General features: G+C 35.6%; 1 protein-coding gene across 1 annotated transcript in view; it reads left to right on the top strand.

Annotated features, from left to right (window-relative positions):
• The window catches only part of PHF14 (PHD finger protein 14), a gene marked incomplete at its 3' end in the record, with an annotated part of 165348 nt that overhangs the window by 538 nt on the left and 141421 nt on the right, over nucleotides 1–23389 (top strand). The window contains exons 2-4 of the mRNA XM_080340474.1: nucleotides 138–248; nucleotides 9460–10109; nucleotides 14496–14640. Of these exons, the coding sequence (XP_080196600.1) occupies nucleotides 138–248; nucleotides 9460–10109; nucleotides 14496–14640 (906 nt within the window). The remainder of the gene's footprint in view (nucleotides 1–137; nucleotides 249–9459; nucleotides 10110–14495; nucleotides 14641–23389) is intronic.

The following is a 23389-nucleotide window of genomic DNA, read 5'->3' as shown; positions in this document are numbered from 1 at the left end:
CCGGTGCCGCCCGCGTGTGCCGGCTGGAAACTGTCCCGCCTGTCACGGCCATTCAGCCGTTCCCTTTAATTTAAGTAAGGGAGCAGAGTTCTCCTTATGCCACCTAGTAACGGTACTATTTTTTTTTTTTTCTGCAGTGGACCGCAGTTCGAAGAGGAGACAAGTGAAGCCTTTGGCAGCTTCGCTGCTGGAAGCTTTAGATTATGATAGCTCTGATGACAGTGATTTTAAAGTTGGAGATGCTTCAGGTAAATATGCTTCCTCATCTCCTCTGTTCAGAATGACCTCATTTTTGTTTTATGGTTGCTCATTTGATATCATATGGGAGACAGAATGGTATTAGTGAACTGTTGGGACTTGGAGCCACTGGAAGTTCAGTAACTTGATTGGATAACTGTAAATTCTTATGCTGTGGATAAGAAACAACTGATTAAACAGAGCACCCATACAATAGTTCAATTGCAATTTTTTCTCAACAGAAAGCTCATGATATAAAACAAGTTTTGGCAGAAGCACTTGAGCAGCTTCTGTGCTGACTGCTTCAGCTATATGTATTTTTATTTCTTTAATGTAAAGATAATTTTTGAAATATTCACTGCATGTAGTATTGAAATAAGAATGTTCTAAAGTCATTTTGTTTTGAATTAGTCTTAATAATAGTTTGTTTTGGACTTAAGATCTTGCATATTTCTCAAGGTTAATCCCATTCTGTGAGTGAAAACCTTAAGCAGAAGGATAATCTGTTCAAATTTGTTTTTGTTTTTGTTTTTTTTTTTTTTACAGTAGACAAGATGTCCATTCAGATAGCTATGCAGAAAGGTGTATGCATTTCATACCACAAGGAAGTCCTTGCCTCAAAGTGTTTTTGTTTTGCAGTCTTTTCAATGTGTGCAGATTCCTATATCTGCAGGGAATGTCCACGGATGTTGAAAGTAAACAAGGTGCCCAAATAAAATGAATACATTCAAGTATATTAGAGGGAAGGGAAAGAAGGGGCAGGACCATGTTTGTGAATAAATTGTGCATTGGATGCTCTGTGGCATGTGCTCAGGGAAATAAGCAAACAGACAGTGGGACTTCACTTTTTTATTTCTGCAGTGGGGATGCTGATCTATTTTCATGTGAGTGTATCTTGCAAAAATATTCCCCATCTCCATTTAAAGGCTTGTTTTTTAACATCTGGCAAGTTCCTCCCTATTAAGTAATTTAAATATTTTCAATAATCATTAGTGCCAGTTTTAAGATATGCTCTAATGTTCCTTGTTTGTTTTTTGTTTTGTTTTGTTTTTTCTTAAGCTTAGACATATTTCCCTAGGTTGGTCTGACAGAAGCAGGCTGCAATGACTTAAGAGAGTAAAACTGATGTCATGTTACCAATTTCATGCAAAGATTTTTGAGGGCTTCTTCCATTTGCATTTTAATCTTGTTTGGGGGATTTTTTTGATCCTTTTGAGTAAGGACATTGCCTTTTGTAAAGACCATTTGCCATAAAAGGAAATTATTATTAGTTCCCAAAGAAAATCTCCCTATTTTGGAAAAGTGTAGGCAGGATTTAAGGGAAAAGGAGAATTGGAAATAGAGTTTGGGAGATTGACATGTAATTCAAAGCAATATAGTGTTTGATTAAAAGACAATCATTAATTAATTAAAAAAAATGAATAAAACTTCCTGACTCAACTATGTCTAAATGCAGAGGATTCACTTGTAATTGATAGCCTATTTGACTTTTAGAATATTGCATGTACACATGGGGGTGGGCAGTCAGTGTCTAGCCTTGAGGGTACTATTTCAATCTCACTTTCATTTTGAGGAGGTTTGAAGGGGTTTTCCCTTAAAAAAGCAACACTGAATTGGAATAAGCATATGAGAACAACCCAAGTTTTACTTATGTTTTTCTAATTACGTCTTTGTGTTCATGTATCTCATATAGCTTTAACATCTCAGAACCTGTGTCTATCACCTGTAGTAGAAATTAATGTTCTGTTTAATAACATTTAAAATCCAAGGAAAACACTTTGAAGCAGCATCAGTGTTTGACATTTCACACTTTATTCAAATATTTTTAATGTGAAGGAGAAAGTTGTGATGATTTGGAGAAGCAGAGGAACAGAAAGTTATTAAACATATAACCTGTCAAGTTGGAATTAAAAATAAACCTTTCTTATGTATAATACAAGTTAAATGAATAGTTGCAGGATATTTGAAACAGAACATCTGTGTTGATTTAAAATGAAGCTGGTATAACATAGCCTTAAATTTAGGTCTACCTAGTCCATTTAGATTTGGATGGAAGAAGTGCACAAATCTATAAGTACAGTTGATAACTTCAAAGTTATATATGTATATATATACAATGTATGTACACACACAAGCAGCCCTACCAAATTCTGGATTGTTGCTAATAGAAAACAAATTTTCCTGTTTTTTCACTGTGAATTCAGCCTTCAAAGCATAAAGTACAGTACAGTCAGGGCTGTTGCTCTTTTTCTTTTTTTCAATGACCGTAGAAGTCTCTCCATATGTAGCCTGTTGCAAATCAGTATTTAGTACCTATTTGAATTCATAATTTCATTGCATAGTTTGCTTACAAAGGGAAATAAATGTGACAGAAGGAAGAAACAGTCTTTCTACACTGAAAATGACCATAAATTCTACTCATGCACTTGGAAAAATTCCGTAAGTATGGTAATTCTACAGGTCTGCAATGTGTATTTATTTGATTCACAAATGCACATAAGTGTTTTGGTTTTTTTTTTTAAAAAAACCAGGAGTTAAAAGTTAAAGGACTGTTCAAATATTGAATTAAAAGAAGTTGTTTTCTCCCTGTTGATTATGTTGCATCCATATGTATGAGCTTTAGAATGTTAAGTGATATGGGCTAGTAGATGATCTTGTGCAAGTCTAGGAGGACTGAGCTCTGAGCTTTTAAGCTTTTATACATTCTCATTGTTCTATCAGATTTCTGGGAATATGAGATGCAGTAAGGATTTGAGAAGTTGGTATTAAGCACTTTTAGGAAGGAATTGGCTTTTCTGAATTTTTGTATTCAGAGTCCTGATGCCTGGGTAATTTTTTTTGTTACTTAAATTAATTTTAATCACCTAATCTCCATTTCCACCAAAAAAAGAAATCCATAGAAGATATGGCCTTTACTTACAGTGTAGTTTATTTCTTTTCCTTTGGGTATAGGACACAACAACAGGCAATTACTGCTTTTTCCATTGTAAAGATCTCATCATTCTGACATCTCTTCAGGGAAACTGATTTTAGAACTGTTACGTTCTTATAAATTTATTTAATGTAGCCAATTTTCAGGCCTGTGGGCTTTTCATTATGTTAATATTGAATGAAGTAATTTTTAATGGCTTTTCTGTTTCTACTTAATAGAAAGTAGGAATGCCATATTTTAAAGTACTGCGTTTTTTTTTTGTTTTTTATAAACATCTTGAAAAATTTGTTCCTTAAATAAAAATATCATGTAATCTCAATGTGGGATCGGTCAAAAAACCTGTCCCTTCTGAGGCAGAGTGTACAAATACGTGACTTGAAATGATGGTAATGTAATATACTACTCAACTGAAATTTTTTAATAATATGTTTCACACTAGAGATCACTTATTTGAAGTTTTGCTTATAAGTTAACTAGAACATACGTTGGTTGTGGGTGTTTTTTTTTTCCTTTATTTTTTTTCTTGCTCTCACTGAACTGAGATATATTGATGTCAGAAATCAGTGTGTAGTTGTAGAGTAATTCCCAGCAGAATTCCAAAGCAAGGATTTACCACTTTTCCTCTTTCTCATTGTTGAAGTTGGTTAGTTCTGACAGCTTATGTACTGAAACTGAAATGATGCCTATAAATGTAGTGTGGTCCCTGAATAAGAATGATATGTGGACTTAAGGACTGGCTCTGTGTCTCATTGTAGCTAAGAAGAGTGTAGCTGAATGCTGCCTTGAAGAACTGGATTCTGTCACTACTTTGCAACAAGTCTCCTGGACTCAAATTTTTAGAGACATTTCTAAACATTTATTTTTATTTTTAATTTTTTGGTCTTGAGCATGAAGCCTGACTTGCATAAATATTACGTACTATTATTGCAATTGAGGTCAGTAAGAGCTCTGCTTATAAATGTGTACTGATCTATATAAATGCATATATTAGGTACTCTGAAAAACCTGTGACCTGATTTAGAAATTAAAAATTGCAAATATTTTCTTTTTGTGATTTTTTTCCTCTTACCACAGTGGAGATTCCACTTTTGCTTTGCTGTACAGGATATTGTAATATAAAGACATGTTTGTGAAGCACCAAAATACTGTAGTGATAAACACTACTGAAATATTGATGAAGAAACTAACACATTTGTTTTCGAGAATAAACTTTTAATGATATGCAGCAGAAGAGTTGCAGGGTGTTTCAGTAGAGCGTGAAGGTAAGAGAAAATATTGGATAGCTAATCATTAGTAAATTATCACGTAATTGCACAAGCTTAATTTTTGCAATCATTTGAAGGTTTGACTTTGCAACTGTTAACGTGTAGTCCATCAGAGTGGAATTCCCAAGGGTTTTTTCCCATTGAGAAAATGGAAAATACAGGCATTATGTTCTCTTGGGTTACCTTCATCCCAAGTGAGTTCTTTTATCCATGCAGACCTCTGTCATTTGAAGTAATGCTTTGGAGTAACTGACTGGCATTTTGAACTTGCATTTTCTTTGGAAACACTGAGATTTCTGTTCTTCCATGTTTTTTTCTGGCAACAGAGCAATAAGATAACAGAAATCTAGGCTTTCACTCCAGTGTCTGGGCAGGGTGGATGTAGTGACAGAGTGACATTATTTTCCTTTGTTTTCCTTCTACTGTGAGTTTTTGTGCCTTGTCTTTCCAGTCTGTCTGTCCCTTACAGAACCCTTGGTCACCAATACAGTGTCATTCTGCTTGTTCAGTTGGTCTTGAACAGGATTTTCATGGTCTCCTACTTTACTGCTCTTACATTGTTTTACATCTCCTCTTTTTTGTGCATATATCCATCTCTTGTGTTTTTCCTGCCATGTGGAGAAGTTTCTGTGCTTTATTAACTCCACCTTGGTGGGATGGTCTGTTTGCAGCCTGGCCACCTCTGAGGGTCTTAAATATGCTCATTAATGTCAGAACTTTCTAGTTAGTTTAAGCATTTTCTTAAGGTATTTTGGAGTCTTTAAAATTATGGTGTTTTAGCAGAGATACCTGGGTAATATCACATCATCGTGTCAATGACTTGTCTGCCTTGTGATTGGGAGAAAGAGGCTAAGGGACTACTGGGCAGGCTGATGGTGATCCAGTGGCCTTAACCCCCAAAAGAATTAACCTCACCTGTAGCCTGTTTCTTGTTACCGCCCTTGAAAAGAGGGTATTCTGAAGCACACTTTGGGCTGGATGACTATAGATTATTATTAAACCATATTATTTAGTAGGAATAACTTCAGACATGGCGGTTGTTTTCTGTATTACATGCTCAGTTTTTCAGGTTTTTCACTCCTTTTCAGTGTTCCAGGGTTGTATTCATGGTGTGTAGTTTTGAGCACCTGGGTAAGACTCAACCAGACAGGACTCAGTGCAAATAAGAAAAAAAAACAAAACCCAAAAAACAACAAACAAAAAAACAACAAAAAAACTTTCCAAAATGATGTCAGGTGCTTCACTTTTGCTATCTGGAGTTGGTTAGGCTTTGTTAGTGGAAGAGGCAAGCCCGAAATTGAGTCTGTGATTCCCTTTAACTAGCTCATCTTTCAGACTTAAAACCAAACAATCAAGCTGCTTTTTACAGAGCTGCTTGTTAAGCTAAATACTGCACTGAAGAATCAGCCTGTCTTGTGTGAGCAGTTACTCTCTGTATACATGGATTTTCACAGAATATTGAAAGAAAAAAAAAAAATCATGGAGTGCCATGTTTAACTTTGCCTGTAAAATGGTCCTGCAAAACCGTGGGAGGATTTTTTTAAACTGCTATCCTGATTTCAGCAGCTTTCCTCTGGAGTCTTTTGAATAGTACATATTATAAAAGACCCCAAAGCTGAAGTGGATATTAGTAGTCACTTTTGTTTATCTTTATTACTTTTTTTCTTGTGTTAATCCTGGATCATAATGTCTATCTCTAAGAACTACCCTCTTTAGATTTGACTGCCACCTGCTGTTGTCCTCAGTAAAGCTAAAGATACAAGGTGTACAGAAATAAATGATGCTTTTCTCGTAACTGTTATCTCTCATATTTGTTCTCAGTGGAACTCTATATTCTTCACTATTTGACAGTGTATCTGGCTGCATCTTTCACTGAAAGTAACTTGACTTTTCTCCCATAGGGAATGACATGATATGGTTGCCGATTTGAAAGAGCCATTCTTTAACAATTTCTTTCAAGGAGAAAATAGCATACTACAGCCTCTTCCTAACTGAAGGTCCATCTGACAGAAGAACACCTGCAAAAATAGCTGTTATCACAGGACAGCTCTTTTTAGAAAAGTGCCTATCACAGTGGATGCATTCAAACAGAAGAGGGATATTCCTTACTATAGGTTTCTCTGGTGTGTACGTGCATGCAGAAGGGAGAGCACAAAGCATCAGGTGCAGGCAGAAGGCAAAGAGAATTTAAAGGAGAGATGTGGATAAAACTAATGTGTATTTTCTCTCTGCTTTATATTGTTTGGATCACATAAAGCAACTAGAGGAGGGATGTCAGATTCATTTTCACCAGGACCTACATCAGCCTCATGGTTGCCTTCAAAGGACTGAATGTAATTTTAGGTGTACATTTAGGTGTATTTACACTGTAAGCTACTCCTACATGTATACAGTCCTAAAATTACATTCAGGGCTTTGAAGGCAACCGTGAGGCTGGTGTGGCCCCCGGTGAAAATGAGTTTGACACCTCTGAGCTAGAGAGGATCCACAGTGTGATATTGATGTACAAGAATCACTGTTGGTAGAGTGCTGTTGAAGATCAAACTATACTCAGACTAAGATCTCCCCCAAAATTGAATAGACACTTAAATTCACAAGAAGTGTAAGCATATTTAGAAATGGAACAGCACAATGAAAGCATCTGAAGAAATGACTGTCATGGAGTTATGGTGAGGAAGTAAATAAAAAGAAAATAATATAAATTACCTTAAAGATCCAGTCAAATGAGTTTTAATATGGCAAAACCCTGTGCTGCCTTATTTACAGTGAGACAAGTGGTGCATGTTTGCACTCATTTTAACACACGTGGTGTTTAATCTGTACTATAAATGTATAGTGTTGGAGTCTCGCTTTAAGAGCTACTTGTAAAGTGTTTGTGAGAGCTGGCAAATATCACAGAATGGTTTGGGTTGGAAGGGACCTTTAAAGATCATCTAGGTCAACCGGTCTCCCATGGGCAGGGACATCTTTCACTAGAGCAGGTTGCTCAGAGTCCCATCCAACGTGACATTGAACACTTCCAGGAATGGGGTATGTACAGCTTCTCCAGGCAACCTGTTCCAGTGCCTCACCACCCTCACTGTAAAAAATATCTTCCTTATGTCCAGTGTAAACCTTGCCCCCTTGCAGTTAAGACCAGTCCCACTTTTCCTCTTGCTTCAGGCCTTGGTAAAACGTCTCTCTTTCTTATAAACTGCCTTTGTATATCAAAAGGCCACAATAAGGTTACAAGGTCTCCCCAGAGCCTCCTCTTCTCCAGGCTGAACAACCTCAACTCTCTCAGCCTGTCTTCACAGGAAGTATTGCAGCCTTCTTGCCATTTTTGTGGCCCTTCTCTGGACCCACTCTAATAGTTCCATGAACAGGTATCCGAACAAAGCTACTGTAATTTAATTTTTTTTTTTTTTTTTAGATTGCATATTAGTTCATACTGCTTTTTATTTCTTGGGCATGCCTGAAGGGTGTTCTGCTATTTCGAAACTTCAGTTAATTATGCTGTACTTCCATTACTATCAATAGTGCTGGTGGGCATAGGGAAATGACTGAATTTTCTCAAAAGACTGCACAATAACTTTTGTTTAGTAACAGTCTCTTTTTTTTTTTTTTCTGGTTCTCTAAAGGGTAGAACATTTGTAGGAAAGTGTTACTTTCTATTAGCTTCTAAAGGGGCTGATAACACTGATGTCCACGTCACTAGTAGTAGCACTGATGGATTTTTTTCTTGATAGTTATATATTCCCCACATCAAATATTTTCACGTAAGCAGAAGACGGCAAACCTTGAAGTAACTGCTGAGTTACTGAGTCGTAGGCAGTGTCCTGTGGGTTGGAAGAAAATGCCATGTGGTGGCACACTGACCCCACTGTTTGTTATTTGGCTTTATGCAGAGATGGATGTGCACAGATATTCTGTGTAAGGTGATATTGAGGTTTGGTGGTGTGGGTTTTGTTGCTGTTGTTGTTGGTTTTTTTTTGTAATGAAAGTGATTAAGGATTTTTTTTTTTTTTTTTTTTTAATTTGCAAGCATCATTTTTCTCCTTTGCATCTATGTGACAATGCATCAAGAACTTGGTAATGATTGTAAACAAACTGAAAACTGTAGCTATTGCCTATTTAATCCCTGTGTTGGATCAAGCAACTTCATATTTTCTTGATAATTAAAAAAAAAAAAATCTGAGATTTTTCTTCATTAAAACTGAATACTGTAAATGAAAAGTATTAAGTGAATATAAGAGACAGTCAAGGTGGATGATGTTTATCAAGTTTAACAACTTGTCATCTTTTTCAATATTTTTTACCTGAACTTGATAGTACATTTTTGTGATTTTTTTTTTTTATTTTTTTTTACAAATCCTTTTCTATTGGATAGTTTAGTTTGTGTTCAGTAATGGAAATAGTACACACAGAACAATACCGTATCAGTGGTATAAGGTTAGGATTTATTAATTGTTGTGCAGCTGCAACACTGAATGCGGTATATCTTATGTGGGATTAATAAGTGAAAGGAAATTTTTGAAGAGTCCCCGAAACCAAAATACCAACTTCTGCTAAAAATGGTTGTGTGGGGGGGATTATCCATACTGGTGTTAATACTTGTTACATAAACTCTTCATTTTGTAATTTTAAATCTCTTCTATTGGATAGCTATTTTATTTTGAAGATTTAGAAAACACTTCCAGAAATTAAAATCTGAAATGCTCTTTCTTTAAGATATGACTTCACATTGAGATTATTCTCTGCTACTGCTTATTGTTAATGTGAACTACAGTTCAAAGGAGCATTTAACATTCATTTAATCAATTCTGCCATCTTTTTTTTCCATCTTGAAATGCACTCATGTTTAACAGATTCTCAACATACCACTCGAAATAGCAGTATTTGGACACCAGCTGAAAAAATAGGTGGAATACCTTATGAGGGAGGAACATGCATCATTCTTTTGTTTAACAGCTTACTTCAACAGATTTTATTTTTTGGGGGTACATTTGTTTCGGAACCTTTTTTAAATTTTCATGTGCTCAACAGATTCTGAAGGAAGTGGTCATGGGAGTGAAGATGCATCAAAGGACAGTGGTGAAGGTTCCTGTACTGAATCAGAAGAAAATATCTTGGAGGAGGAAGCGGCTGAAGAGAAAGTAGAAGAACAACAGCCAAAAAGCTCCACTGAAGAAGAAGTGCCAACAGCAGACAAAGAGGTAATTAAAACTGAAAAGAAAGAGCAAGAAGATGAAGAAGAAAAGCCAAAAAAGAAGAAAGAGAAAGAGAAGGCAGCTGAAATTGATGCCGTGGCTGATGAGCAAACAAATGAACCAAAAAAATGGAATTTGCGCAGGAACCGACCTTTGCTGGATTTTGTATCAATGGAAGAACTAAACGATATGGATGACTATGATAGTGAAGATGACAACGACTGGCGACCCACTGCTGAGAAAAAAAAAGGAAAAAATGCATTGCGAAAAGAGGGGAGTGATGGAGATAACGAGGATGATGAAGATGATGGGAGCGGGAGTGATGAGGATGACAATGATGAGGAAGGTAATGAAGAAGATAATAGCAGCACAGCTAGTGATGGAGGATCCAAGAAGAAGAAGAGTAAAGTTCTTAACAGGAATAATGCAGATGATGAGGAATTGACAAATGATAGCCTGGCTCTTTCACAAAGCAAGAGTAATGAGGTAGTGCAACCAACTTTCTATAATATATCTGTTGACAAATGGAAACTACTCCCCAGTAGCTATTCTGTTAATTTGAAAAGTTAAACTTATTGGTTGAAATTGTGTTTACAGCAAAATTGTGCTAAATGGGCACTGCAAATTAAATAACCTCGTTTGCACCATTTGGCCAATCTAATGCCACTAAAATTATTTCTCTTGGCTTTAGCGGGGGTCAGATTAATTCTAAAGCAAATCGGAGGTCCAGTATGCAAATCAACATGTATTAGTGAGACACTTAGTTTAGTTCTGTTCTAGCATAAATGTTATGTGTCTGTAATGTTCTAAAACATGAAAAGGCATCTGTGACATATTAATAGCTAAATGATAGGTTATTTTTGATCCTAGATCTTTGTGACAAACATCGAAGTCTGAACACTAAGTTCATCAATAGAAGAATTCTAAATAAAGAAATGTGCACACTGGTTTTAAAATGAAGTAGGATAAGCAAATGCAACATAAATTATCATTATTATAATGCTCATAACATGAGTGAAGTAGTTTCTTACAGTACTAAAAAGTATTTGGGAACTATGATATTAAATATCTTATGATTGCGGAATGTGATAATTGTGTTGTTTGAAAATGCAACTCTTTTTTTCCCTGTGCGCAATTACTGTTTCCTTAAATGTTGTGCCTGTGGAAAAACTAAGGTATTAGGTTGTCAGGATGGCTGACTTCATGTCCTGCAGTAGCAAAGTTCTGAACAAAGTAAGAAGAGTTGCTTATAAATCTGCATTCAGTTTTCAGGAAATAATGTCAAAGTCAATGTAAGATTTGATAGACAATAGAGGTATGACAGTAAAGTTCTGCTGTTTTGTTTAATACTTATTTTAATGTGTAGAGTGACAGGAACCTGAAGAGAGTATTTGGAAGAATCAGTTGTCTCTGTTTCAGATACTTTGTTATGTATATTATATATATATGATTGTGAATGAGCTGTGCCGGTTTTATTGCTAGTAACAGTTGTGATTGGAAAACAAAAAAGCATAATTCTGGAGTATTTTTACTTTTTGTATAGGCATCTTCTTTCATTGTCTAGCTCTCTAATTCTGGTATTGTTACCCATATTCTCTTGGTTCAGGAGCTGAAAGTGCTCATGATCAGAACCAATACTGATGACCAGAATATCAAATAGAAATAGGTAATTTTCTGTCAGAGTTGTTTCCCATACCAGAATGGTCTATTTTCTTAGGGATATATTCTTGAATATGTCCATAATTTCCGTTGACTGGAAAATCAAGAGAGCTGTCTCTGATATACCTTTTTCGAAGCTTAATATACGTGGAGCTCAGAGTCTGTTCTTGCCATGGATTTAGAACACTGATGAAAAGATAAAATCAAAATTTGAAAATTTTGAAGTTCAAATTATAACTTTGTAACTGATAGTTTACTGCATGTAGAGCAGAGTACTGTGTATGAATAGGACTTTAACAAGTCTTGCAACAGTGAGTATCTACACTAGATTATAGACTGTAATTTTTAGTTTGAGACTCAACTGTATTTTAACAATATAGTCTCAAGTACTACAATATTTTAAAATAATAAAAAAACCACCCCTGTCTAGCAGACAAGTCTAGCTAAATCTCATTACATTGCATGCAGAAGCTAATTTCTTAGAAAAACAGATGTCCGAATGCATAATTTATGAAGAATGTTCAGGTAATTAACTGTGAGCATGTAGTGGTGTCCTTAATATGCATTCTTCCTTTATGTACTTGTTAGGGGTGAGTTGTCTGGGTTTTTTTTCTGTGTGATTTTTATTTTATTTTTCTACATTTTACAAAAATATGTTGAGGTCTGCACATACAGTATTTTAACCTATGCTATAATGAAATACTATGTACTTTTCTACTGTGTTAAACACAGAAAACAAACTTAGCTTTCTTTTCTAGGGTAAAGCATCATTAGTAGATAAATGGGGCTTTTCCGTTTTTTATAGTTTTTACCACTTTGTGGGATTCTTCTATTCTCAGGGAAATGGTTATTTTTTTTTTATTATTATTATTATTCCTTTACAGTTAGAAGTATACAGGCATATAGCTTGAAATGCTCACTTTCTTAGTTAACACTACGGAAATGGGAATTATATAGTGAGTTAACTGAAACGCTTTCTCTCACTTGGGTGGGAACAGGACTTGTTCCGGAGTTGGCAGCAGTTCCCGTCTGTACATACAAGTTCCCATGCTTTAGACATGTAGGGTCAGCTTCTGGGACAGGGTCTTTCAGGTGCTTACATGGTCAAAGCAGAGGGGAGCAGCATACGTGCCACATTGCTCCCTCTCTGTGTCTGCAGAGAAGATTAAGTTATTCTACTGCTCTGTTTGGCCTGTTGTCTGTCTTCGTGTAAGGTAAACCATAACGGATGGGCATCCTGTCATTGAATCCAATTCCATCATTGCTTTCTATTTGTTTTTTCCCGTATGTTCTCACTGCCTAAACAGCTAGTGTTATTTCAGTGTTGTTTTTACAGTGCAATTCTGTTTATTTAAATTAAAGTAATAGCTTTTTTTTTTTCTTTCTTTTTTTAATTACCAGACCTTGGGCTTCTTTAGCAGTAGAGATCACAGGTTGCTTTTAAACTTCTGATCTTGAAGCCAAATAACAGTTTAAGTCAAAGGTACTGTCAGAAAAAGCTGATCTCTGTAGATTTGAAAGATGCATCTAAGAAGCTTGTGCCATTGCATGATGAATCTGCCAAAATTAGGGAGTGTCTGCTGCCATTTTATTATCTGTAATGTGAATGGTAAGCTAAATACAGGTATTTTGAGTAATGATGGGCCACAGAATTTTGGAAAAAGAAATGCAAGTTTTCTTGCTTTCTTCAAAATGCTTTGCAACTTTGTCCTAAAAGGAGGATGCTGGAAGAAATACCCCGTAAGTCTGAACCCTGTAGGGGAGAATCGTGTGTTTTTCACTGTTAGTGGCCTTCCTGTAAGCAAGCATGACCGTATGACTGGTTGTGTAATCTTTTATTTTTACCTCTAGATGAGCTTTCTTTTTATTAGGTCATGTTTCCTAACATTGTTTAGAGAAAATGGATGAGAGATCCAGAAGCCTTTTCTAACTGCTAGAAGTATGTGTTCGACCTTTCCTGGGTCAAAAACATTATAACAAGCCACCTCTGTTGCTTGAGGTAAACTATTTGTGCCCGGCTTTGGGAGGTGATGTTGTTTTACCCTTTTATCTTGCTTTAAAATCAAGGACAGATTCCCAGTCTTACCACTGCAAATAACTACCCAAATAAACTTAAATTACAAAGAGACGTCATTAGAGATTCATTGAAGATTTTGTTTGGAGACTTACTGTATCGGATTGAGAGGCTATCATGAAGTAATTGCATAGATCAGTGTGAGAATTTAAGAATCCTGAGGAAGAATACCTACTTCATGTAACATTCAAGATAATTTTATGTGCTTAGGCTACACAGATGCAGTATTGATGCTACATTTTATGTCAGAAATTAGGAATTGGAATGAGAAAACTTATCTTTTATTTTGAATATAAAAATAAAAGAAAATCTATGGAAGCAGTGAAATTTTGCAGAAGAGACAGTGGCTTTACCTCACAATAAAAAGAAAAAGGCTAGATGGTGTTTATGAAAATATTAAAATTTACATACAGCTTTGTTTGGTTTGTGAAAAACTTCTCTATGTGTCCTTAGAGAAATTCCTTATTAAAAGCTACATTCTTTTTAAGTGGTGTAGTTCACGTTGAAAGTTGCCAAAACAGAGCCGTGTACTTGTTCTACAAATCTTATCTCCTGTATGGAATCAGAAAAAAATAAGTTGTGATAGCTTTAATAATTCATATGGGTTTGCATAGAGGCATATAAATTTGCATTACAACAAAATAGAACTGAGTTGATATGTTTTATATTTTATTTATATAGTTTGTTATATTTTACGTACATGAAGACTTGGCAGGCTGTTTTCAGATTGGCACATTTGAAGGTCATCTTTGGCCTTGGTGTGTTTTTTTAAATTATTTTTGCTTCTAATTGATTTCTTAGGTGTATGTATTTGTTCCTTTTTGTGGAACATAAATGAATTAAAGACATATATTTCTGTCTGAGGAAATAAGCCCCTTCTCTGACCTTTGGATCTTAAGAGATCTCTAGGTTTATTGAGATCAGATTGTATCCATCCTTTCTCCCAGCTATTGTATTTGTGAATGAAGTGTTCAAATGTTTTGACAACAAAGAAGCTTTTATTCTTGTGAAAATAATTTTCCATATTTTTTTTTCCTGTGTTTGTTGTTCAAAATTGAGCAAATAACAGATCTTTTATTTATCTTAAATAAAATGGAAGTTCCTAGCATAATCCATGTGTCTTCATTTTTCAATACTAGGACTCTTTGATCCTTGAGAAGTCTCAAAATTGGAGTTCCCAGAAAATGGACCATATTTTGATTTGTTGCGTTTGTCTTGGAGATAACAGTGAAGATGCTGATGAAATAATCCAGTGTGACAACTGTGGAATAACAGTTCATGAAGGTAATGCAACCCTTCATTCTCAGTGTGGGAGGAAAGCACATGCTTTGCTTTCAGTAAAATGTTGACTTGCTTTCTTCAAAAAAAATGAAGCTTTTGAACTCTGTCAGGTAACTTTTTGTAATGTGGTTCCTTTTTAGTGATGAATAACCATCTTCTTTCTACTTTAGTGAAGCGAATGTAAGCAACTACAGGGCAGGACGTGGTCTATAGATACCTATTTAATCAATCAAAGTGTGCAAATACTGGAGCCATATATTGTATTATCAGAGCCTTAGGACATTATATTAAATGTATTTTTGTCTTACCTGTGCCGGTATACGTATTTGATGCATAGCTGCAATATAAGGTCATGAGAATGGGAAAGAGTTTTGTACACATGTTTTTGCTGTACAAAAAAGGCAAAGGGATAGGGAGGAGGAGAGGAAGGAATTGCCTATGGGATTTAGTTACAAGTGAGAACAGCTAGCTTAGAATTTTCTCATAATTTTCACTGGCAATTTGAAATGGGGAAATTTTAAAGTTAAATCATACTGAAATTGTCATGTAGGTAATTGCTTTGAAATCTGGTCTGTGCGTATATTACAAATGTAGGAGGTTTGGTTTTAAATAAACACTTCAGAATAATTCTGAGGTGAGCGTATGGAATTTTAACAGGTTTACATGGAAGGTGAGGATGTATTATGTGTTGTTGCTTTTGCTCTGAGACGAAAGGTAGGGTAGATACTAACACAGAGAGGCATACCTATTTTGTTGAAAAACAAAACCTGTATTTTCCTTCATTAATAAGTGTGTGTTTTGTTTTGTTTGGGGTTTTTTGGGTTTTTTTTGTTTAAGTATTTCTGGTATCCTGTTCCTTTTTAGGGCTGCTTCACTTTTTTTTTTATATGTTTCCGAGGAAAATGAGATAGGCTACTTCAATCCTTGAAATTAAAAGAAGGTAGATGTTAATTATTGAAAAGCATAAAAGGCATTTATGTGAGTTATGTAATGCTCACAATTTTAGAATTCTTTTCAGCTTTTTAGCATGCCGTTTCAGGTAAGAAGGGGTTTTCTTAAGCCCCCTACTCCTCTTTGTTTTTCCTCATACTGGATTGAAAGCTGTTTCGAAACAATATTTATCATGCATTGAGCTGTAATTCAATTATTTGCTTAACTGCAGTTAGGAAACTGAGAATGGAATTTCTGTCCTCAGGTTCAGGTGCCTTGTTTTAAGTGTCAACATGTACACCAGCTCCTGAACTCCTGTTACAGTCCTTTGAAGAGCGTGTCAGTGCTGTTGATGGAGCTTAGAGAGCAATTTAATTGACCTAATTTATGATGAGCTGAATCACACTCTAGGTGCCTTAGAGGGCATTAGTGAGGATTTCATTGACTATAACAAGTGTTAGACTTCTCAATTTAGGTGTCTTGGTATGCTTGCAGAGTTCCTTCCTCTGTCCGTAAATTTTTTGGAATATGATGTGCAGAAAATATTCTGTTAGAGATTCAGTAAGCTACTAGAAGTTAGTTTTATAGAATCTTGATAGACTGTCCCCTGCCTCCCCTCCACCCTGAGTGCAGTCTTATGTTAACTCATGAGAAAAGAAAAAATGAAAGTGTCTTTTGATGATAGTTATGAATGCCTATTTGAGAATCCCCCAAACATTATATAATGTCAGTGCTTCTAAACCCCAAAGCCTTGGAGCTCCCAGAAAATTCTTCTGTAAGATTTAGTTAATGATTGTACAGTTAGTCATGTTAAAGTGCAGAATGATTGGAATAGAAAAATGATCTTCTGACTTTATAGAATAAAATGATGGCAAATTTGTTTTTTGTTGCAGAGGGCTGCCTTAAAAATCCCCGAAAGATCACTTCCTCATGTTGTTTAGTTTACTAAACCTTTGTCCCTACAAAAGGGAAGATTGTAGCTGGATTTCCTCCACAGGAAAATAGTTTCATAGTTCAAAAGTCACTTGAATTTTATTAGTTCAAAATCTGTCTAAAAGTAATTGCTGCCATTCTTCTTTTTAAAGTGTTATAGGCAAAGATTTCCTGTAGTCCCACTGAGACAAAGAGTACAATGTAAATGCTTCTTTTGTTATTGCAACAAAGTAGATTAATTCAGAAGATTTAAATTGGTAGTTCATTCCGAGAAGTCCTACAGTCTGTACAAGCTAATTGACTAAGGATGTTGGTTAATTTTTCACACTTATGGTTAAAAGTTTTGCTGTTTACAATTTATTTTAACAAGTGAGGTCTTGGGGGGAGAAAAACAAAACAAAACACAAGGCAAGCTGAGTAAATGATAGTAATTGCTGACTGTAATAAATGTGTAAATTTCCCCAGCAACAAGCTGAACTTCAGATTTATGGTAAATGCCATTTGGAAGTTTACTTGACATTTTATGTGTATGTTTGATTGCTAGATATGTATATCAAGTTGTAAATATAGTAATATAGTTGTAATTATAAATGAACATTTATTTTGATGTATTTTTTCTGTACTTCAATATTTTATAACAATAAGAGCAGGTACTATTACAAATCAGAGCTTTTTTCAGTAATTTGCCTAAGTAATTGCTTGCAGCAAATAAAAATTTTATTAAAAATTTGGAACCTTTGAAGCTTTAGTTTGTTTCTGTGATCATATATATATATATCTGTTCAATAACTTGGAGTTTTCTCTACTCCTGCCCAGTGATCGTTGGCTCATTGTATTACTTCTGAATTCATGAGTAATAAATGAAGACACAGGCTCTCATAAAGAAGTTGCAGTCAATACCAAAATGCAAAGCAACAATTACTTTTTGTTCCTGTTGGCTTAATCATTCATCTCAGCTGATTTCCAAATATAAATTGATAAATAGTTGAAGACATAATTACTACCTAATCATAAACATTGCTTGCAACCTTGAGAATTATTTTATAAATGTTAATAGAGGCGAACTTTACTCTTCATAACATTGGCTTTAATCTGTACTTCTTAACTCTGTGCCCATTTCATGCACATAGTCTGTATTTTAAGTCCTTTGTACTCCTGTACACAGCTGCCTTGTAGTTTGAAAAATGTGTTCCATTAATGAGTGAGTCCATTTTGTAAACACATTGTTCTTACTTTTGCAGGTTTTCTTTAGTAGGTAAATTGCTGTGGCTGCAGACACCGTGCTGTGTCCTGAAACTTATTCTGATATTTTAGCTTTTGAGTTTTTCTGAAAATGCAGTTTCTAGCACAGTATTGAATGAAGAGGCTCCTATTTATGAACTGGATAGAAATCGATGCAGTGATGTTTACCCGCGTTTGCCTGCCATTGTGAAGAATAATATGCCCATTTCCTTTGAACTGATTTTGATACTTAGTCTTTTCCCAGAATCTCAAACCCGAGATGCCTGCTATCCTGAAATGCCCAAACAAAGCTGCTGGAATGCCCCAGGGTTTTTCTTCATAGTTTTTATATACAATTTCAAATTGTATTACAAATGTCTGTGTTTTCTCTGCTTTTCTGTAGCACTGTAGTTATTTATTTGGAAGGAAGTGCATTCCTTTCACACCCAACGGGTGTCCCACACAGGAACCCACGTAATGATGGTATTGGTGATTTGATTCTTTGCCTGGAGACCTTGATTTCTCTCTCCTTGTTGACCGTTACAGAAACTTCTACTTCACAGGGAGGGGTCTTATACCCTTGTCTTGTGCCTTTGTGCTCTGCTGAAGTCGAAGCTTCTGTCTCCCACAGAACCTTTTAGGTGACTGAAAAGCTTTTTCTATGGTGGCCACCTCTATATTTAATATGAAGTTATTCACTGGCCATGAAAATACTGCCCTGGAGTCAAGCCTGCTTCTTCTGCATGCCAGGGCTCCCTTCCTCCCTGAGGGAGGATTTTGCTCTACTTGTAGCTACTGGTCAAAGGGCAGGTCACACGTGATAGTGTGTCCCCTTCACATGAAGCTGACCCTTTCAGCTGTGACCCCTCAAGTGGCTGCATGCCATCATCATTGTTGGCAAGAATCTGTTACCCTCTTTCAGAGGGAAAACTAATGCTGCTTTCTGTTTTAAATCAGGCAGCGTCTAGATCTCCATTCTCATTTGCTCTGGTAAGTTTTGGCTTTCCTATCACTGCACATGCTGCTTCAGTCCTTGTACACCTGGGCACTTGGTACTAGTGGCTTTTCCTTTTTCAGTACCTGGTGCAGCAGCTGCCTTTTCTGTTATGATTTGTGTCCCTTTTGGTTCGTTTGCGTTGATCAACTATTACATGAGGTCTTCCATGGGAAAAGAGGGATGATAAGTCATTTGGGAGCAACTCTTCCAGTGCTCATGTGGAACAGAGCAGCATGGCCATGAGTTAGCGGGGGATTCTGTTCAGACCGGGGTCATAGAATCATTTCAGTTGGAAGAGACTTTCAGGATCATCGAGTCGAACCAGAACCTAACCTAACTCTAGCACTAAACCATGTCCCTAAGAACCTCATCTAAATGCCTTTTAAACACCTCCAGGGATGGTGACTCCACCACTTCCCAGGGCAGCCTGTTCCAATGCCTGAAAACCCCTAGTAAAGTAATGGACCCTTAGTAAACTTTTATTTGCCTTACTAAAAAGTTTTGGGATTGCTAGAAATTCAGTTTTCTTTCCAGTGCAACTATGTGCTGGGTGATGTTCATATCACCTGCATGGCCTGCATCACTTGTCCAAAATCTGTCTTTGCTCTGCTAACACACGTCCAGAAATCTATAAACTTTGTGGAGCAGACAAGTGATTCCAAATGACAGTAATCTGTAACTACCTCTGAAACTGCGTAAGTAGCATACAGTAATGCTAATATAGTACCCACTCGTATACTTTGCATTCATCTTTTGTGTCTAAACAGCCTGTAATTAATTAATTAAGTCCATCAGTAGAAAATTTGCTCTCATTTCACATATCAACCTTTTTTTTTTAAAAAAAAAAAAAAAGGAAAAATGTTTACATTGCTGGGGAAAAATCTTTCATATTGAATTTGCGGTAGTACTGTTGCTTTTCAGAGTGTTTACTTCTGTGTGGAGATAATTCTGATTTCTTTTTATAAAAATCTTCTTTAGGCACTAATCTGTCGTTTTGGATAAACGCTTTTGTGGTAAGATCTTGTAATAGCAGGACACCTCCCACTGTGGTGTCAGTGTTTTTAACTTATGAACTGCAGCGTGTCTGAAGGAAATGCCTGGTGCATATCACAGCATGCTTCATAACTGCAGGTACTACACTTGCCAGATACTGCCCTTGGGTTAGTTGCTGTGAATTAAGTGCGAGAAGTTCTACATTTTTCCTGCTGTTTCTTTTCCATCCCTTCTATTTGTTTCTTGCTTTGTTGTCATGTGTATGGCAGGGAATAAAATTTCTCTTGCTAAAAGCCATAGTGAGTCACTATATGATTTACAGTGTAGAAAATAATTTTGTATTATAGTTTTGCTGCTTACCCTGGTTTGCTGCTATCTGGTATAAAAATTCATTTTTCGAGATCATGTACTTTAGTACTCTCTGTTTACTAAATAAAATACTGTTCTGAATTTATGGTATGTGAATTAATTAATGTCTTTATTCTGAACTAGTGGTCTGATTAAGGACTGGATGTAGCATATTTTAAATGCTGTGATCTCACAGCATTTATTTTTGCAAACCTACAGTTTACCTTAAAGTTCATGTTTTCTTGATTTTCATGTGACTATCATGTTTCAGAATATCTGTAGGTGTAGCTAAGGTATGTAGATGTTCTGTTTGGCAAAAAATGACCCTTCCAGAGAGACAGAGGAACAGTTGCAGCCAAGGCAAGCATTAGGTTTCTCTTCCCATTTCCCTCAGTGGTATAAATTTCAGACCAATTGTTTTAATGTTATCATTTTAAAGTGTTTGCAAATTCATTTTAATGACAATCACATAAAAAATAAGCTATTGACGGAGTATGGTGACTTTAAAATCAGGGAATTAAAAAGTTCATTTTCTGTGTAAAATTACACGTATTTGATCGACAATTTGGCTGTAATCACAATATATAGATGCAGTTTTTGGAACAGTACGTGTTGTGAGAGTTTTAACTTCTTGCCTTTCATATGTTTAAATTCATAGGTTATTATTGCATTAAAGCAGTTTTATCACTTAATGTAAGAAGCATTCAAGGAGGTGGCAGACATGGAGTTGCGATGCAGTAATATGAGAATATACAGACAAGAAGATGTAATGATCTTTAGTTGAAAAGGGGCTCTCACGTGCGTTCTAAAGATCCAAAGTTCAGAATTCTTGTGAACGTTGAGGACAGGCAGCATGCATTTTAAGCAAAGTGTTCAAAAGTTGATTTGTTTCATTCAACATATTTTCCAGGCAAAGGGCCTGTGGTTGACTTAATGCTGAATAGGTCACAGGTGCAGTTGTAATAACTGAAAATAAACATGAATGAAGTGATTTATTGAGCAGCAGCAGCTTTATATCTGCATAGCTATGTATTTTAAAGAGTCATAAAAATAATGCTTTTAAAATTTTTTCTAATAGGACCAAAATATTTTGCCAGCATAGGAAAAGAGGGCAGACAGTAGTAAGCTGAACCTTTGTTGTAGTCAGAAGTTTTAAGGATCCTAAAATGGTATATTTAAAGAAATAATAGTCACAGATAAAAGAATAATACTGTGGTAAAAATGTAGGTGTTTTTAAAAACTCTGAAGTCTTCATCTGTATATTGTAACTTGTTAGACAAATTTGAACAAAAATGCATTTAGGATTTTTATCAAGTGCCTTTTGTACTGTAGGTCTGATTTAATACAAAAAAATTCAATTATAGCCATGCAGCAGAAACACTTTTTCCCCCAGTTTCAACTTAGCATGTCTATCATAAAGTTACTTGAAATTGGAAAGTGGAAGCTGCTGAAAGTGTGGTCTAGAACTGCAAGTTCATCGTTTTCATTAGAGTTAATTTATTGCATCTGCTTGCTTTAATGTATTTGGTAATCTGTTTATCCACAATCCTAAATTTTGGCAAAGTGTATATAGCATTCTGTTCTTTAAAAATGTGATGTTAATCTAATCAAATGAGTTTTTTCTGTTGACAGCTGGTATTGCAACTGGTGATAACAAGAGAAAAAATGAAGTCAGTAAGTTGAGAAATTTTGAAAAATTAATTTTTATTTTTGAGCCTACAGACACCAAGTGAGCAGCTTTACTCAGCTTTGCCAGGGTTCTCATTATGGTTTCTTGTTAATAACCAAAGAGTAGGTTTGCATTGCTTGAAAAACTGTAAGGTATTGATGTTTTTTCGTTTTACAATATGTTGGAATGATTTTAGCCTGCTACTGTTAGGCTGAAGAATTAGTAAACATGTAGTACAATAAATACTGTAATGTTTACATATAGAGGCAGAGAAACTCACAGAAGAGTCTGAGTATTTATTCCAGAATAACTTCCGTGTGCGATCAGAGTGCTGGTTATGGGAGAATAGATTAATGTCCTTGCTCTGGTTTGGACTGGCGGAGATTTCAGACTTTCACGTCCCAGGGGAATGCTATAGTGATCTTAGCTTTTCATTGTTCCAAGTACACTTTATTTGGACTGAAAAGATTTAGCAAAATTAATGTATTTCTACAATGGGGTTTTGTTCTGAAGCTGCTTTTTGCCTTCATATCTCAACTGAAGAGAAATAAATTGTGTCTTTTTGTTCCTTGTACATTTCAAAACCAAATATTACATCTGCTCCTGAATACATCTGGCATCTTAATGTCAAATGACATCATCATTGTGTTATCTTTTATTCTTTAAATCAGGCTAAACATATTATGTCATTGGTTATTTTTTTGTTCCAAGATATTTTGCTGGTTTTGAATCATGAAAGTTATATTATTTAAAAATAGATACTTGTAATTTTTTGATTCACCATATATTTTTTTGCCTTCAAGGAACTTTCACTGCTAGTTTTTAAAGTAATTTAATTCTCTTCATATACATACTGATTTTTGGTGCCAAAACCACATGCAAGATTTGTCATCTTTCTTACAGATTGTAGCTTTACAGACATTTCATGAATACAGCTGTTCAACAGATGTGTATTATCCATATGGACATTACACTGACAAAATTTGACCTTTCCTTTGATTTTTGTTATCACTTAACAATCACTTAACAAAGCAGGAAATGATTTTTTGTAGCAAACATGAGAAAAATTCTGGGTTAAAATAGTTGCATATCCTTAGCAAAAAATACAGCTTAATAGGTGGTTGCTAATTAATTTGGGGACTCAGCTTTTCATCTTGTTAAGTCTTATTAGATCAAATTTAAACTTCATCTGTTGGGTCCCAAGGCTTGAACAGAAATTCTTTACGATGCATTACCTAATTACCTGTTCAGAAGTATTGTTCATAAAGCTGCGTTTTGTTTCACTACTTACATACATTAGTCCTAGCTCCTCATAGCAAGTAAACTCTCCAGACATATTATGTAGAGTTCAGACTTATTTTGGAGCATAGTGACATTGGTTCATTCTACTACTCAGTCAAGAACAACTACAAAGGACCCTCTCTGAAACCTTGCACTGAAGTTTTTTTTCCTCGTGGTTAAAGGTAACGATCCAATGTATAGGGGTATAAAAGCTACCCCTGTGTGCAACCTCTTTGATGCTTATGTGGCTTCATGGGGAACAAGGTTTTGTACTGCAGCTTTGGTTCTGTAACTTTATTTGGCAGTATACATCAAGTTGACAGCAGGGTGATGGGCTGGATTTGCTCTTCTTTGTCAGTGTTGCAGACAAGATTGTTTTG

The sequence above is a fragment of the Nesoenas mayeri genome (genome assembly GCF_963082525.1).
Source record: "Nesoenas mayeri genome assembly, chromosome: 2".
Taxonomy (NCBI): domain Eukaryota; kingdom Metazoa; phylum Chordata; class Aves; order Columbiformes; family Columbidae; genus Nesoenas; species Nesoenas mayeri.
Note: the sequence above shows the minus strand (reverse complement) of the source record. Positions and strands in the feature narration are given on the sequence as shown.